General features: G+C 39.7%; 1 protein-coding gene across 14 annotated transcripts in view; it reads right to left on the reverse strand.

Moving 5' to 3' along the window:
• The window catches only part of RASAL2 (RAS protein activator like 2), a 180,789-nt gene that overhangs the window by 55,655 nt on the left and 106,340 nt on the right, over nt 1–18,794 (reverse strand). The window contains exon 1 of one of the 14 annotated variants that reach the window (XM_057427037.1): nt 18,353–18,479. The exons of 9 other annotated variants lie outside the window; for them this stretch is intronic. Coding sequence is in view for 4 of the 5 variants with exons in the window: in XM_057427031.1 (XP_057283014.1) it covers nt 4,975–5,080 (106 nt within the window). In the remaining variant the exon portion in view is untranslated. Of the gene's footprint in view, nt 1–4,974; nt 5,116–13,913; nt 14,018–15,372; nt 15,528–17,077; nt 17,387–18,352; nt 18,480–18,794 lie in introns of those variants that run through there. 4 more of the 14 variants (XM_057427036.1, XM_057427032.1, XM_057427034.1 and 1 more) reach the window with 4 other exon arrangements.

Below are 18,794 nucleotides of genomic sequence, written 5' to 3' on the forward strand. Positions count from 1 at the left end.
TGCACTTGCATTAAAATGTCACCAGCTGAAACACAACAAAGCCCCACCCAAATATTTTCAGCCTCTTTATATAGGTACCTAGGCACTCCCCAGGAGAGAATGGTAATTGCTGCTGGTCAGAGCATTAGCTGAACAATCAAGCAGTCCTGCAATTGCCTCTTGCCTGAAGGAAGGATCAATAAGCTACACATACCATGCCCCTTTTTAATGCAAAATTTGTTGTTGTTTTAAACCTGGTAACACTCATGCAGCAATAGTTATCACAGTGGACAAATAATCTAAATATTTGCCTTTTATCTATGCCATTTTACAAATCCATCTGCCTGGACAGGTTAGTATATATTTCGAATGTCATAATGCCTAGAGGCCTCTTACCAGAATGCAGCAAGACTAGACTGAGTACTGAACAGGCACCATTTCTGCCCCAAAGAGTTTACAGCTTTAACTTGAAACAAGACATTATTAAAGTGTGATAAACCCTTCAGGGGTGACAGGAGGGAACAAGTACATTAAGAAAATAAGACATGCAAATTAAATAAGATACCCTTTATGGGCCTCCAGGTAATTCTTTATTTTTAAAATAAATTTATATTAAATCAATTATCCCCAGATAAATAACTGAATCCTAGGGGGTGAAAATAAAAGGCGAAAGATTTGGAAAAATACCCCCTTCATTACTGAAGATTCGTAAGAATGGGAAAGACAAGTGCTTCTCTCAAAGACGACAAACAGAAGAGACCCTGCTGGGGATGTGGCAACAGACTAGAAAGGACTCAAGGACTTCAAGGCCTCCTTCAGCACTATTTTCTACTCTGTCAGAAAGCCAATTAATCTTATGGATTAACTACAAAATAAATACAGAATAAAAAACTTTAGCACTTGACTTTATGTGACTCAGTATTTCTTTTACAAACATACTTAAAAGAAATAATGGGCTGGAATTTAAGGCTGGAAGAGTTGGAGCACTTATGGGTTTGCTGTTGGCAGCTAGTTTATGAAGATGTTATTCACAGATGTAACCACCAGTTGAGTGGTTTACTAGAGAGACAAGCAGAGATTCAATATTTGTTTCATGGATAACCGGAACTACAGAGCTTGTTCTTACTTTACAAAGACAGTACACTAAAACTCTTAGCTTCTAGAGCAGGAAAACAAGCCAAAACAGAGATACTGCCTTTCTACTTCGCTACATTTTTATTGACTATTTTCATTGTGAGTTGCTGATGAAAGTGCTTGTTTGACCCTGATGGTTTCATCTCCTCTTACATGCACATATTAAAAAGACAAAACCAACCCAGAAACAAAACCCCCAAAACCTAACACATATATGTCATTACAAAAAGTGAACTATGCATGAATCAAAGTGGGAAAATTCAGACAGGCTAATTCAAGTCCTTTCATTCTAAATAAACTACTGTGTGAGCTCATTAAAAAAGTAGTATCCAATTTACTTTTAAAGTCTTTCAATATAAGTAAGAATTTCAACAAGTACAAAAATTCAACACACTCCAAGGCAGTTTATGATATATCCACAGCTTATATGTTTGTTAACATTGTGGCATTCACAACTCTGTTAAGAAGGAAGACTACTTTTCTGTCATTGTTTCTTTAGCTTTACTTCAGAGTACTCATGTGACAGCACTAACAAGAGAGAGATCTCATTGGGTGCAGTCAGTAATTACTTAAGGTTTATTGTACCCTGCTGAAAATACGTACCAGCTGACAAAACTAGAGATGGTAATAAAAAGCAGAAAGATAGCAAGTGTTAGAAAATGCATAAGGAGGAAGAAGCATCTGAACAGCATCTTTCAGTTGAGTATTACCTAATGAAATAGGAAGCCTCATATAAAAATAAATAAAAACGTTAGTGTTTTATCTTGGAGTAAGCATTCTCTCTCATTTTGCTCACTTGGGGAGAATTCACAGTTGGGCCCAATTCACAGACTGTTAAAAAAAATTAATTAAATGCCTATGTAACAAGCTTAGGGTAAAAGTCCTGAAATCCAAGTTCATGTTCTGACTAAAATACATTATTGAAATTCTACAAGGTATAACTTAAAGGAGAAAACTGAAGTTTGCAGTGATAGCTTTTCCATATTTATCAAGACAAGTAGACAGGGAAAAAAAGCCACAAGAAGATATATCAGAGAGAATGCAACCAAGTCACAGTATACTGAAGTACACAAAAGCTACCAAGCCTGGAAGGGGAAATAAAAAGGAAACTCTGCACAGCTCACTGGCTATAGAACTCCATCATCAAACAACCACTAGATACCAATTATGATCAAAACCTCTCCCAGTCCATTAGCAGGGATTTTGAAAGAAGATACTGTGCTTTACTAGGGATTGGGTCGATCAGACAATTCTTGCAAGATGATCCAGGTAAATATCAAAGATTTTTAATTTGCAGACAGGTAATTTGGTTGGTATTAGACACTTGCATTGTGCTGGCATATAAAAAAAGGTGTGATTTGAATTTGTGCCCAGTTCAGAAGGTGCATAGCAAGGAACCTAAATGACAGTTTAAATCACTTAAAAGGCCTCCAAGTCATTGATTCCTAAAGGACTTTACAGTCTGGAAGACAAGACCTAACATGCAAAGCACATGAATACATAGAGAAGGCTGGAAGAAAGGGCAAGAATATCACAGAAGATAACAATTTTTGGCTTTCAAGTACTGACTTTCACAATTTCTTTCTGCAGAATGTTCTGAGGAAACTGTATGTGGCCTTTAGTGAGTACAACATCAGCTGTTATTTGAGGCAGAGGAATGAACCCTCCAGCTCTGCAAACATGAGTCAGAAATCAAACAGATACACGTCCATAAGCTGTTCAGCATATCCTCTGTATCATACGCGTGGCCATATAAAATTTGGAATAATTGTCTCTTTTCAAACTTTAGAGGCATCAGCCTCTAAAGCCTCCTTTAATGGTTGACTCTGCACAGAGCAACACAAATTGCCTGGACAACTGTGCCAACAGAAAAGCAGGCACAGGGAGCTACTGCACATAACCTGGAGATGTTGATGTCCTTGTTAGTCCCTAATGATCTTGGACTGCCCCTGCTAATTCAAATTACCTTGTGTTTGCTGCAGAGAGATTGCACACAGACAATTAACACAGATCAGCTGATGCATGGTAACTTGTAATTTGTTTAGAGGTTTATGACCTAGACACACATTAGTATAGCATCAGTATTTATTATCCTCATTATTAAACAACAGCCTTGAGCCACAGCTTTCAAAACCAATCTTTCTACTCTCTGTGAAAGGGCTGTAAATCAAGGCATTCTCTAAAATGTGATCCTTTGCTCTGGTTGTTGGGATATTCTCACAAGTGACTGGCTCTTGTATGCATCAAAGCTCAACACCTCTTCCCTATTCTTCTCAATGGGGACAGAAGGCTGCTCTTAAGTTTCAGTACCTCTTACTATAGCAGGATTTTGCCCCTGAGCAATAATTATTATTCTTATAGGGACACAAAAAGTCCCAATGCACTGTAGACATCCAAGGGAGTTCACTGAACCTTAAATATGGCCTCGGCATTAAGACACTATATGGGAACTGGTATCTCTTTAAGATAAAAGATATAAAAGAGTTGTGGGGTGAGACTTAGGAGACACTTTGAGGATCTCTTGGTTTGTAGCAAAACGTGAATGGAGGCATATGTGTAAGGGGGGAAAAACGGCAGTGCCTTGAAGAGCAGCACCGGCACCCAGCCCATGTGTACTCTTGTCCCTGTTTACATCTGGTGTAATGCTCCCAAAGAAGGCCACAGCACATGAAGTATTATCAAATTGAAATAGACTCCGTGGGAGTCCCTTATTTTCCTCAACCATTCTGTACTTTTCTAGACCCACTAAGTAATGGAACTTCTTGCAAGAAGAGAGAAGAGTGTAAACTCCATCTACTGGAAAGAGCACAGCCATACCATGTACCTGCCTGTGGTCTGGATGGAGGACAACAAAACTGGGGAAAAATAATATTTGAATTGGCTGTCACCCTCTTGACTAGTGATCCATAGTGGTGACTATGGTATCTTGGGGGCAGGGGAAAGGAAGATATTACAGCACATATTATACAAACGTTTTAAATAGCCCATGAAAGGACAAGGGGCACACATACCAAGCAGCCCATATGAGCAATTCAGTACCCAGAAATCATCAAAATAGAAAGGCAACAGACTATCCTGAGAACAACAGAAACTATTAAAGCGAGAGACTGAATGATTTGTGGAGATGGGATTAAAAGAAAAACAAAACAAAACGCCAACAGTTTGACATAGCAACAGCTCAAAGGGAAAGAAGAAACAATAGCCAGCTTCTGTGTGTGAATTCTTTTTAAAATATTTTCAACTCCTTAGAGGTATTTATACTGGACTTCTAATAAAAGAGTAGTTTCAATTTACTAACTGAATGCTGTTAAACTAATGTGTTAAGTATCCAGATACAGACTACAGGATTATTTGTGCTTCCTAGACTTCATTTCTCGGCTAGAGAAGTAGCCTAGAATCCCTTTCATCCGTTGGCTGAAATTTTTAATCTAAATGCATCTAAACATTTCTCTCAAGAAAAAAACTTTGATCAGTCTCCTCTGATTCATTACCACCATCACATAGTTGGGAAGTTAAGTTGTAGACAAGCTGACAGAAATGACTGGAAGTAGAATGAACACAGCAATCAGCTCATCAAATGGCACAGAGAAGAAAAACAGACCAGTAACATTGCTTAATCCAGGAAGGATTTTCTGCATGGCACGTGCCCATTTATAACTTGACCTTTGCCCATGTGTTTGCAGCTATTTCAAAGAGATTGTAACCAAGTTTAATTAACAACTGCATACCACTTAAAAGCTTTTACAAAGAAATAACATCAGGTAACTGAAGGACTGAAGAAATTAAACCCCACTGAAAGTAGTAAAGGCTTACCAAGTAAAATGTAAAAAAGTTAAAAATACAGTTAGTACCCTACCGTACCGAGAAATGAGAGAAGGCTTTTCTCATCTTCTGTGCTGCTATCCAGCCATTCGGCCGCATCACCAGGAGAAAGAAGACTCATTCTCCAGCCAGAAAACTTTTCCATACAGAATACAATAAGTGAACGAAGCAGGGTGGGAAGGGTGGGGAGGAGCTGATGGTCTTGGGATTCCAGTACTCCAGTTGTTGCCTACACTGACAACATGAAAACGTGATCCTGCCTCTAAACCCTACATCTGAGAGCCCATACTGACAAAGTAAGTGGAACAGTAAGTGGGATCTGTACTTGTTGTCCCTTTGTGTCAGGTTTCAGTCCAAGCAGCAACAGAAAGAAGGCAGAAAAAGGGAGCAGGGGAAAGAGAGGTTTTAAAATCCAAGAGGTAGCAGGTTATAATAGAATCAGTTTAAATAAAAAGGAGAAATAGATCTCGGTGCTGAAGAGGCTTAAATAAGTCAGTACAATAGCTCATCAGCTAAGTGTAATATATTCCTATTATACCTTATATTGTTGGCTTTGTTTGAAGGCTCAGGTATTACGCTTTATGCTAAAAGAAAAACCAGCAAGCTTAGAGGCAATTTAAATAACCTTCCCACTACTGAAGAGCCTGCATTCCCCTGTTTACAAGCCCCTTCCTGCTCCAGCTATTATAACAGCACCCCAGCCTTTCTTACACTGAATTTGTTCATGCAATGGCAGGTTGATCAATCTGTGAATAGGAAGCTCCCACCCCTCCCTCTCCCCTCCTCCTGCATGGCGGCAGCATTGATCGGCAATAATGGAATCTGCTTCTGCCAACAGCAGCATTAGAGAGAGGGGAACTGCTCCTCTTCATCAGCACGAAGCAGCAGTCACAGCCCCGCTGGGCTTCAGCCTCGACTGCAACAGGGCAAAAGAGAGAGGCAAGGGGAGGGCAGCATTCTTAGGGGTTCAAAGAAGTCATCAACACTAACGGTGGGTTATTTATTAAAAAAAAAAAAAAGATTAATGGGAAATAATTCTGCTGTCTAGACAGCAAGCTTGCTCTGCGCAGCTCTGCAATGAAGACTTGTCATTGTGACTTTATGAAGGGGCACATTTAATTGCACAGGATTTATAGCATATGATTTATTCTACACAAAAGAGCATTTTACAGGTTTACACATGCACAAACAGAGATGAATCCTGGTAAGTGAGGAACTCCTGGGCCCCACAAATCAAAATTGCCTTTGTCCTCAGGGAATGGAGCTGATGCTCTGATCAAACTACACTCTTTAAAGAGACAGCCACCTTTTGTTCACCATTTTCTGAACCTGTCTTTATTTTAAATAATTGATACCGTTGCCAATTCCTATTACAAACAAGGACACTTGCTGACCACTGACTAAACCCCAAGCCAAAAGAGCAACAGTAAAATTGTTAGATCAACAAAGCAAAGAATTCGATAGCAACCCACAAACGAATTAAAAAAAGAGGCTATCAAGTCCCTGCAGGGAAGAAAATTCCAATTACTAAGACAAACTGTAGCAAGTGTTGTTTGTGCAGGACAGATATTTTCATAAAACACCTGCCAAGCAGGGCAGATGCTACACAGTATTCACAATTAATGAGGGAACACAGGACAGACAGTTCAGGAGGGATGTACCATGGCAGCATGGAAGACTTAGCAGAGCAGTCCTATTCACACTGAAAAAGCACATGCCTGTACCCCCAGTATGAACAGAGTGATAAAAAACCCCTCAAACAACTCAGAAACATTTCCTACATAATTTAAAATCCAGTGACAGAAAGACATCGGATATATTTCTGTCTATGTGAAAAATACTGGATTTGTTGACAATATGAGCTTTTGTAACACACCCCCATTAGAAATCCAGGAGATGAAGAAGAACCATTGACATTTACAAACACCCAATCCATCATATTAAAAGTAGAAATAATTATTACAATCATCTAACCTGACTTGAAACACCTTTAGAACATCACCCAATGATACTCCTCCATTCATTGCATTATTTCTAGTTGAACAATGACATGTCTTCCAGAAAAAAAGGACATCCAATTATAAACAAACATGAAGAGCCCATTTGTTCCCTTGTTAAGCTGTTCCAATGGTTAACTCCACTTGTGCTTAGTGATTTGCTCCTTAGTTCCAAGGATGAATCTCACAGCCACTGGGCACTCGTTGACATTTGCGTGCTTTGATACTCTCTATTATCAAGCTCTGGTATCAGAAAGGTATCTTCCCTGTTTACAACCTTTGAATACCAAGTTTCAAACAATCACTTCAAAAGTATCTTGAAATTCCTCTGTAGCATTAGACTTTATTTTTTAAACCTTGTGCTGTGCAAGAGAACCAGAGACTAAACTTGCTGCATAACTGCAGCAGGGATGTAGTGCTGGTCTCCCACCAAAGTCTGCCACCGGCAGAAGAAACACCATGAATAACTTCTTAGATTTGTCTTTCCCCATTTTAAAGCAGGTCTTGTGCTCTAGAGCTTACAAAAAACTTTCAAAAAGTCTTGTCCAAGTTTTCCAGGACGGCCAGTTTTTGAGATAAGCTGCAAATGAGCACGAGAGGAATATTCAAAACATGACTTATTTTCGTGCTGTGAGACCTACCTAAAGTGGAATGTTGAACCAATGCAAATACAGATACAAATTTCTCTGTCACCCAGAGTGGAAGTATGCAAAATGTGAACGTATAGAAAGGCGGGAGAGATCAGCAAAGTAGTAATTTAAAAAAAAAAAACAAAACAAGACCAAATCCAAAACAAACAAACAAAACAACCCAACTCCCCTGCACCCCCCCAAACCCCAACCCAAACAAAAAACACCCCCCCCCCCCCCCCAATGAATCAAAAAAACAACAAAACAAAACAAAAAACCAGGAGTAAGAAGCAGCTAATCTCAGTCTGAAGAGACTGCTGTATTCCAAAATTAGCAGCGGTAGCCATACAAAATATCAGGTGAAGACATGAGAAAACACCTTCAAAGTGTTTGGGTTCGTGTTCCTCACCCCTGAGTTCCAAAAGCAGAGGAGTCCACAAGTCTGAAAATTAAACCAAGCCATTATGTTTTGGAACCTCTTACATAAACGAGTAATTTAAAACTTGTATACATCCCCAACTAGTAATTCTTTGCATTATCAGCAAATGAGCTTCTGCTCTTTTCTGCAGTTGTCAGAAACGTCACCCTCCTACAGTTCTGATTTTGAAACGTGTGAAGCTCGGCAGCTTTGCTATCCTGTGGATTTAAAAATTAGCATTCTTGATAAGTGAAACTACACAGAAGCATGAGCGCTCAGATTTTTCTACAGCAATTTTAGTAAATGATAATTCATAATATATGCAAATAATAGAGCACAGATGCCTTCTGAAGTGGATGCTTTGTAAGCACAAAATTGCAGTAGTATTATAAATCATAATGTATTAATGTTCTCTGCATGAGGCACTTATAAGAAGAGGAAAAATGCATCTTGCATTAGGGACAAACTCACAGACTGATTGATTGATATTGCTATAGTCAGTAGATGCTGTCTTCACAGCAATACACATTAGATATTATATACCCAAGTTATTCTTATTAAAATGTTCTGCAGTTAATTTAGGAGTGAATAAAGACAAGATATTTGAGCACTTGAAAAATTACATGCTCCCTTCAAAACAGGGGCATAAAACAGTGAGTAGGGAGAGGGCAAACTTTTTCACAAGAAGCAAGCAGGCAGAAATATTACAATAGCTTGATCAGGTTGCAGCACTAGTTAATCACAAGAAACAATAAACCTCTGCTTCTCCAACTCCAGATCAATGTCATATGTACCAGACAAAACTACCATCATCTATACCTGTCTGTTAGGAAATACAAAAAAATATCTGAGTAATTTTGCCCCATAAAAATGCGAAGCAGTAATAACTGTCCAATCTATTCAGTGCCACAACACAGAACAAGCAAGCTAGCTTTAAAATGTTTCCCAGATATCTAAAAATGTTAATTCTACATGCAAAAGGCTGTTTCCTGCATAAATAATTTTAAATCCCTATCTATAATGCAAGTAGTTTTGCTTTGAGAAGCAGGATATATAACACCCTTCTAACCACACTATAATCTAGTTCAAAAGCATCCAGGTGGACAAGGCCGAGTAACTCATTGTGTGTTATGGAATCATAGTGGAAGGATGCACAGTTATTATGTGACATGGATAACTTTTTGGTTTCAGCTACTTAAGCAAAACCAGTGTGCAATACCATGACCCAATACTCCAAATAAGCTATGAGCAGCACAACAGAATCATTCTGTTGCAGTGTAAGTCAATAGCAGATTTACATCAGACACAAGATGTAGATAGCCCTGCTGAAGCACAGCAAAGTACACAGAAAGCCCTTTTTATCAGAAAAAAAAATACTGATGGACACTCAGGTCTCTCTCTAAGCCTGTCCATTCTGTTGTGCAAAGTGAAACCATGCTGATGAAGTACCAGCCTACACATACACATTATCGTCTAGTATTTTACCCGTTCAGATTGCTTAATGAAGTTATTTTAGCATGTTCAGTGATCTTTAGCACTCACTCTCAACAGCTCTCATCCAGCTGAAAATGATAACCTCTACATGCCACAGCACTGATGCTATACTTTTACCAGGATAATAGTTCCCTTTACTTTCAAAAGTGAACAGCATTAGCCTCCCAAACCCAGCTGAGATCAGAGACGTTAACCTAGTGGTTACTCAGGAGGGAGGCAGAGCAAAGAATTTCCTAAATAATAACTGCTGTAGCAGTGAGGAATCAAGGGGCAGCAAAAGCTGTGCCTGCTGACAGGCTGTGAAGATAAACAGGGACAGAAAGGCTCAAAATGAAGGTGAGAAAAACAAACCTTGAAGTTCTCTAGTATATAATAATACAGGCAAGAGCTCCGTTGTACAAGTGACATTTTAAATAATGTCAGGAAGCTATTTCCACACTTAGTCTTGACAAGGCACTGGAGACAAACAGGATAGCAACTGAAATGAAAATTTAAACTAAACCCAAAGGGACTAGCGTTATAAAGCTCTTCCATGCCCACTGAGCCTCCCTAGCAAAATCATCTGGCCTCCTGGCTGACTAATTGTACTTCACCTTTATGGAAAACAAGCAGCAAGCCCCTACCCACAAACACTTCAAAAATAGCTAAATAAATAAGACTAGTCATAGGCCTCTCAGACAAAATTCTGTCAGTTTACTTGGACACAAAGAATGACACTTAGCAGCACAGAAGTTGGCTTCTACTTCCATTGCAATATAAGGATACATTTAACTGCCTATATGAATCTAATCAATGCTTCAAAATCTTTTCCATAATAGCAAGCTGTGTCTTATGAGACCTCCCATTACACTGAGTTTCCTTGGTGCATCTGAACTATTTTGAGTATACACAATATTTTATAATTATAGACATGCTTTTCAGGTTAAAGGAAAAAAAGCTGTTGAAGCTTATGAAGATACTTGCTAAGGAGATGAATTTTAAAGTACTTTAATCAAATGTATTCATTTTCTTTTCCATAATATTTTCTTCCTTATCATTCTAACACAGCATAAACAAGGTAGCCTTTTTTTTAGAAGAACATCTGCCCCAGTTCTCTCTTTAGATCCCAATATTGTGTTTTCCTGGCAAAACTGATGTGAGATTGTAACGTTGTATGGGCTGGAGGTGAATCCTTTATGCTGCTGACTGTACCTGCCCACAAAACTGAGTTTTGTTGAGTTTAAGACTAAACACCCCTGTACTTTTTTTCCTCCAGGATGTATTATTAAAGAGATACCTGAGGAGAGTCAAATCATTAGTTGAAGATCAACAGAGTGAGACATGTACCTGCACCCACACCACAGACAATGTCCAGCATTGTGCAAGGAAAGAAATTTGGCTCTATTTGGAGGCCAAGGAGGTAAATACAGGAGAAGGAATCATCATGCTCCTCCTATGCAAGAAAGATGCAGTCTTGAAAGATTTTTAAGAGGATTAATGCAATTGAAAACCTGGCAAATTACTGTGATTTTTGGTTCTTGGCCATGTTAAGCCTAAGTAAGCCAGTTCCAAAAATCAGAGGAACTAGGAATAGGAAAGTTTTACTACTACAGGTCAAACCATCCTGTTGTTGTTGTCCACTTTCCCATGGAAAAACACTTTGCCTACATTATAAAACAGTGACCTAACCAGAAGTACCAAGAACTCTGACACAAGTATTTCTGCAGGGGAGAACTGCTGGATTTCACTGATGAAGCAACCATGGGTTTTTCCCCACTTCCACACCAACCTAATTACATTTTTTGTACTCAAACCAACTTGAGGTTAACTCAGCATAGCCAAGGGATTTGTCTAAGTTACGCTTCTAGCAGTATGGTAGTTTGTAAGTATCTATTAATGACTACTCTAAAAACATTAAGCTAATTTAATTCCAAATTACGGCCAAGATGTTATTTACAGAGTCATCCACTCTGGAGTGCCTTTCCAAACTGTGAAGCATATGCCTCATGTAAACAGACATCTTGTATTAAAGTATGAATACATCCAGCTATATATTTAACGAGCAGTGTGTAAAGCCTACTTAATTTCTGATGCTAGTATTCACATGATTACTTTTTTCCCAAGAATGTGTTCATGAAGAATAGCTTCTATATTCTTTTGCTCTGACCAAAAACATTGGGTGTTCAAAACAAACAGCAGACTCGAAATGTCCTGTAAACACAAGAGCTGTAAAAACTAAACAAGCCCCACACTTTCCCAGATTTGCCAAGCACAAAAATTGAAGTGGCAGCTTGAAATGAATTGAGCCTCGAGTACTTCAATTTTAAAAAGGATTTCTCAGCTAGCATCTTTGTTAGAAATGTTAGCGTTACTTTAAGCTAAGACTGAAAGAAAAAAATAAGAAGCCCTGCCAGGTGCCAAAACTTCAAGAATGGATAGAAAACATGAAAAAGATCAACATTCAGGGTCTGATTCCTGCCCACCAAGCCCAGCTGTATCTCCTGCTTCACAAATCTAAAGATCCGCCCAGAAGTCCAAGAGCTCTTCCATCTTCTAAAGCAGTATGAAAGACGAATAGGGAGTTATTTTTTGCACTTAGATACTGTGCAGACTGAAATCACCAGTGTCTCAAGTGATATCAGCATCACACTGTTTTCTAAACACGAATTTCCAAGAAATGCAAACTTCAAATATATGCATAGCTTAAGCATTACCAGGACAAAAGTTAACACAAAAAAAAATACAATTTTTATAGAGCTACTGGAAGGAAAACAGCAAAAAACAAATATAAATATTTGCTGGAAAAAAAAAAAAAAAAGGTGAGGAAGGGGAGGGGAGAGTAAAAAGCACAGCTTCCTCCTTCTGTCCCTCACACCTGCATCTCCTAGTAGCAGTCCAAGAAAAATTAACCTTTCCAAGCAAGGAAGCCTTGCTGGTTGTGCTTCCAAATCTCCCACATACTAAGAAGCAAAAAACGTAACTGCCCAGAAACCACGCTGCTGGCAGGCACCTGCTTCTTCCTGCCCTGTCTCTGCAGGTACAGTACCACTGTTATTTTTTAGATTATCCTAAAGGTCCTTCACATTTTATCTGTTCTAAATCATTACAAAGGAGCTCTATTAGAAACACATACAAGGAGAAGCACTTAACATATGATGAATTTATCAGCAATTGCATTGGAACACCACGGAAGCAGTATCTTTTAAATAAGTCTTCCCAGTGCTTGTCATGTAACTGGATAGAGACAGGTACAGTACAAAGGGTTGGCAATCTGACCTGTCACTACTGTCCTGGAGGACTCAACTGCTCGATCATTTGCACTTTAATACAGACATGCTATGAATTGTCAGAAAGAAAAAAACAAGTTGGCAAGTTTTAGGAAAAGGGGACACCTTGCACTAAGCTGCCCCCAGGTTGCTGCTGGGACGGCAAAGCACTTGCCCATGAATGCGGCAGTCAGGGATAGAAAAGGAAAACAATTTATCTTGCTCACTCTGCGGACCACATAGTTTGCACAACTCATGTCCTCACAAGTGCTGATTTTTGCCCAAATTCAGGAAAAAAAAAAAAAAAAATCAAGTGAGAATAACTGATTAAGACAGTTTTGCTGGAATACCATCATTCCTGTTGGTCTCTACTATTACTTTCTGACCTACTGTTTTTCCTTGGGCATATACTTTCGACCAGAGAATGGAAACAGCCAGAAATGACTTTTCTTATTTAAAATGTTATTTGGATGCCATCCAACAAGCAAAAAAACAAAAGAACAACTTAGAGAGGGCTGGGGTTTGGATGGTGGGTTGGGGTCTTTTTGCCTTGTGTGACTAGACATGATCACATAGTTGACAGAGAACTACAATTTTGAGAAAAACAGTTTCACATGAGAGAAAACTAAACATCTTATCATTCAGTCTCCAACATTCTGGTGTAATCAGAATGCCTATGGCACACACAAATAGCTTCAAAGTATTTTGGGAAGCAATTAAATGTGAACAATATATGATACTCTACTGACCATACAGCTACAGTTCTGGTCAGATAGCACAGAATTGCCACACCATTCCATGAACTTAAGCATTATTTACCCTCTTCCTACAAGGTTTAGTACATGGTAATAGCTGTATGCAGCACTCCCACAACAAGTTCAACTTGCTTGCTTTCAGCACAAGCTAAATACCTGTGATTCTTGCAAAGCAGGGTTGAGGGTGCTGTGCCAATAGGGAGCTCTACTCCACCCTGAGGTCACTGCTCCCTTTATATGTCAAGAAACCGCAGCTTTGCCGACATCATCAGGTAGGAGGTGAACTCTCCTTGACTGGCACAGACCAAAGGAGGGAAAAAAAACTCAAACCAAACCTAACTCACAATAACCTCCACTTCTAACACCAGACAGCGAGGCAGAAAACCACCAACAAAAACTTCTAGTGTCTAGTAGCTTGAAAGCCTGCAGCTTGCACTTACCAGGTATGCAGCAGAAAAGCAGCAGCATTCTGAAGAACGAGTAGTTATGACCAGCAATATGATTTCCTACCCCTGCCTATGAATCATTTGTCTCACTCCCTCTTGCTACTCTGTTCCACCTGTGTTTATAGGAATACTATGTTAATCTCTATGTAACCATCAAATAAGCAAATGCCAAAGCTCTGGGCCTTTCCAAACACTAGAGATCAGTACAAGAAAGGCATGGAGTGTTTTTTTTAATCTGTTTTCAAATTAGGAACCAAATCTAGTGGTGAAGCAAGGAAACACTGCAAGGTAAGAGACTGTACAGTAAGGAATTTTTACAAGGATATACCAAGTCCTCCATCTTGTGGACATGGGCTTAATTTCTGACTGATGCAGTATCTTAAAGATTCTTCTTGGACACTCTGGAGAGAGCTCCCCTGGAGAATATAGCTGACATTTCAGATTTACTCTAAGACATACGAGGACTGGGCTTTAAAAGCATGAATGCCATGAAAGCTGTCATTAGAATTATGCTGTATTTTGTACATTTGGCTTTTTTTTGCACACACCCCCCCCCCCCCCCCCCATAACCATTACCCCTGGAATCAAACAAATGTGGAGACAATTACAGCCTCTATTCCAGAAAAAGGACCCAGCCTTCACAGATTGAGTACAAGTGAGCCTGAAAATCTGCCTGAAGCCTGCTCCAAAAAGGATCAAAACAACCAGGAAAATGAGCTTTTAAAAAAATAAAAAAATTAATCATCTCCTACTTTCTAAGCCACGCTTGCAGCTCTGAATGCCAGTGGTTGGTGCCACTTCTGTAGGTTGCCCAGATACCTACTCTGAGCAAACGCTTCAGCACTTCTCTGTCAGGCATCCATGTCACATCACTGCCCTCCTAAAGTCTCTGCTGAGCATGCTGGAGGTACAGCAGAAGAAAAGTACAGTGTTGTGTGTCAACACAGCAGATCCACTGCCTAAGGAGCGGCACTGGTCAAGCTATGGAAGGAAACTATACAGACTCACCATAGTTAGTCGTAGCTGCCATCATTTGCTCAGCTAACCAGCTATTACACAACTCCGCAACAATTTCTAAAGTTACATTTACCATGCCAATTTTTGTGCCATTTTCCATTAAATACATGGCATTTATAGTTGAAGTCTATTGACTATTTAACATGTGGAGATAATACTATTGAAATGGTAAGCATTGACTGCAGTTGCATCATTTGCTTGCTGACTTCTTGTGCAGATTTCCTTCTCCCTTACTAGAGGCAGTCACCCATATAAGTAGAAAATTAAATGGAAGGGAATCATTAGGTCTCCCTTCTGCCACTGGCCCAGTTTCAAATCCCACCATTATTAGCTCTCCTAGAAAACATTTGTGCCGTCTGATACCAGTTAGCCAAGAAATCTAGATAAAATGAAGTATTCCCTTTGTGGAGAATTAAAGCTTTGAAAAGGTACATACCTTTCCAGGCTGGAAAATGAATCTGTCTCTTGATGCCAGCGAGCCATTTACAAATGCCATCCATATCCTGTATTTTGCTGCATCACAGAATTCTCTAACTTCCAGTATTACATAGCTGGTGCAATACTTACTCCCAGATATCAGAAAATGGTAAGGAGCAGGTCAAGCCTCAGTATACCAGCATGCCCTTTCCTCCTGCTTATATACAAATGAAGCTGATTTGTTCCCATGAGCTTTAAAGAGCCATGACAGATCTTTCTGACAGAAGTCACCTCAAGTATTCGTCACAATTACATCATTTTCCCCTCCCCACAGATTTTAGAGAGAGAAAGAGTGAGAGCACCCACAGAGTAGCAGATAAAGCTAGGCACAACATGAAGAATTTGCAGGATTGTAAGTTGCTGCTCACATCTGCCTTCCAGAACTCCCTTGTACTTTTAATTCACTACCCTATTAACATGTTAATCGTATGAAAAAGGCCCCAAAAGAGACAGGAAATTCTAAAGGGTACCTCCTAGTAACCAGTACAAAATCACCTAAATGAAACTTGGAAAGGATCGGGATTCTGTTGTTTTGAGCTTTTCTGATTAGTTTGCCAAAAGTCTGCTTGTTTTTGAAAGAAACATGTTTGTTCAAAACCAGCTAAGGCAGAAGGTTTTCATTTTCTGATCATGTAATTCAAAAGCAGCTGCAGAACAACCTCATTGGTTCAGGCTAACAAAAACAGTCTCTCCAAGTTAGCAAATTAGTATTCTCTGTGATCTACAGATGAGGAAGAAAATTACTAAGAAGGACTTCATAATCAGTACCTATTAAAGGATGTTTCCAAGGTAGAAAAAATTCAGCTCCGGAGATTCCATTCGGTTTCCAAGGACAACATTCATAGCTTTTGTAGCTACTGAAAAATGTTTAACTATATCAAAAGGCATGAAATTTAAATGTTTTCCAGCTTGCTATCACTTAACAATACATTTTAAGACAAAAGCTGCTAGAAAAGCAAGCAGCATTACTAAGGCAATGCCCTTTATATTGAAAAGAAAACAAATCCTCTTGGTTTTATAAGCAACCTGTAGGATTCCCTGAACTGCTTTGATTTACTGTCACTTGCTGGAGGACAGGAAGCAAGGCTGTCAATATTATACGCTGAAAACATCATGCAATGCCAGCCACAAGTAAACACTGAAAAATATTCTCACAGTGTGCCTTTGAAGAATGATGTCTGGCCTTATGCAGAAATCCAATGTCATATAAAAATGTACTGAGTTATGATAGGTAAGTAAAGACTTTCAGGCACGGGGACAAAAGTAAGCCTAATGACTTAAGCAGCAATCAACTAGATTTTTAATTTGAAATCCATTACAAAAATTTGTTTTCCAGCTTTGCATATACATGGTGCTTGAAAACTAACATGTAATTTCTACAGTAGTCAGCAGAAAAGTATCAATAATCCCCTTTTCCATTCATCACACTGAATGTAAATATCTCTTTAAAAACCCATGTATAAAACTGAAATAATGAAGAGTTGATACATACAGGCAACACAGAAAAAAATAAATCTTTAAAGTTTCTAACTGCTTTAAATGTAACCACTTCAAATACCCAGCAAGATACCTATGTGCTTCATACCCAATCCCACCTCACTGGATATATTGCAACAATACAGTCCCCTGTTTGCACGGACCGTGTCAGGAGGGATCTCTCTCACCTGTGAACTGCATTCTGCGGTAATCCTAATACCTCTACCATGGTCTTGCCACCATGCCAACCAGAAAGTCAGCGTAGCCTCTGCATACTTCTCTCCCGTGCTGTTTTCTCTGCCTCAGACGGTTTGGAATGCAGAAGAGCCAGAGACGGAGCCCATCAAGCTCAAGCCTCTCTATTCAGCTCCTTGGCTCAAGTTGAACAATAGCTGCCCTTCAGTCGCTCGCCTTCCCTCCCAGTGTATGGGATGGAAGCCGTCCTCCCTGCAAACAGCGACATAATCTACCCGGGATGGGCAGACACTTCATTTCTCTGTCCCAAGGGAGGGTGGGGGAGCTGAGAGACAGCGCAAGCACTCAGGGTGGGGTGGAAGGGGGTGTGGGCAGGAGGAGACTCCTGTTAAGCAAAAACACATCCCATGCTGAGAAAATTCAGGGATTTCAAGCAGCTGACTCCAAGTTTAAAATCAGCTACAGGGAAACTTAAGAGCCTCGTATTACTGCATACACTGTCCAGACTACAAGAAGCCAATCAAGATGAAAACATGGCTTTGTCAGCTGAACAAGAAACTGTGTCTGAATGTGTCTGACAAAACTGCACTTATTTGAAGATGTTTCCCCACTTCAAATGTTTCTACAAGCTTAAGAAATACGCAGTATCAAAAAAGCCCTGGAGTCTCTTAAAGAAACAATGAACTTTTTTCCCCCTTCTGTTTCCTGCATGGCCCTTTAAAAAAAAAAAAAAAAAATTCAATCCAAGATCTGTGGCTTTGAAAGTGAACTGGTGAAGTGTGATACCAGAAGGCTTCTCCTGAGCTCTGTTCTGTTTTTATTTTAGACGTGCTGAGAGCTGATCTTCCAGGTATAGCACTGCTGTAAAAGACAAAAGCTACTCTTTAAGGCACAGAAGCAAAAGTCTACAGTTTGGTTACTGCTGCCATCGTGACATCCCTTATACATTATAATGCCCCTGCTGAGAATAGCGTGTCAAGTTGGATCAGTTTAAAAGTCCACGGTTTGATTCCCAGCAGATCCCACCTGCCAGTCGAGGACCAGAGCAGACAAGCACACACACAAGAGGAATGCAAAGTTGTTCAGCCTGTTGCTAAATGGGCTAAAATTGCTCATGAAGAGCTAAGAGGCTGCCTGTTGTCTCCTACGTTCTGCAGTTCTTGATGGTGGGGGGGGTAACAAACCCATTTTACACTAATTTTGCCACTTGTTTGCAACACAATATTCCCTCTAATTCAGCCCTTTTTTTTTCCACTAATGCTACCCACCTCCTTTTTGCTTGTTGGATTACTTCAGATGAGCTTCTCTACATTCTCTTAAGCAACAACCTCCCACACCCTCACAGCATTTCCCCTGGAAGAAACAGTAGCTTTGGTCATCCTACCCCCTGCCAAGGCTCACGTGAGAAGTCTGCATGAAAGCACAGCTTAGCCCTTGGGAAAGAAACTTGAATGCGTGCTTAAACAATACTGACTGCAAGATAAATAACAGAAAATTATAATTGCTCCCTCGCCCTATAAAGTAAATCACTAAACTATGCCGAGGAATCTTGCACCAAGATTAGCACTGGAACAGAACAGCAGCTCAAAAAAACAGACACCCCCCAAAAATCCTGGCATTAACAGCAGTAGAGCAAAATAAACAGTCCCTCTAGAAGACAAATTGGTTTGACCTGCTGCTTAGAAATGTCTAATAACTGGAAAGAGTAAG

The sequence above is a fragment of the Pezoporus wallicus genome, unplaced genomic scaffold, assembly GCF_028554395.1.
Source record: "Pezoporus wallicus isolate ANWC-B61680 ecotype Strahan unplaced genomic scaffold, APGP_CSIRO_Pwel_v1 scaffold_7107, whole genome shotgun sequence".
Classification (NCBI taxonomy): Eukaryota; Metazoa; Chordata; class Aves; order Psittaciformes; family Psittacidae; genus Pezoporus; species Pezoporus wallicus.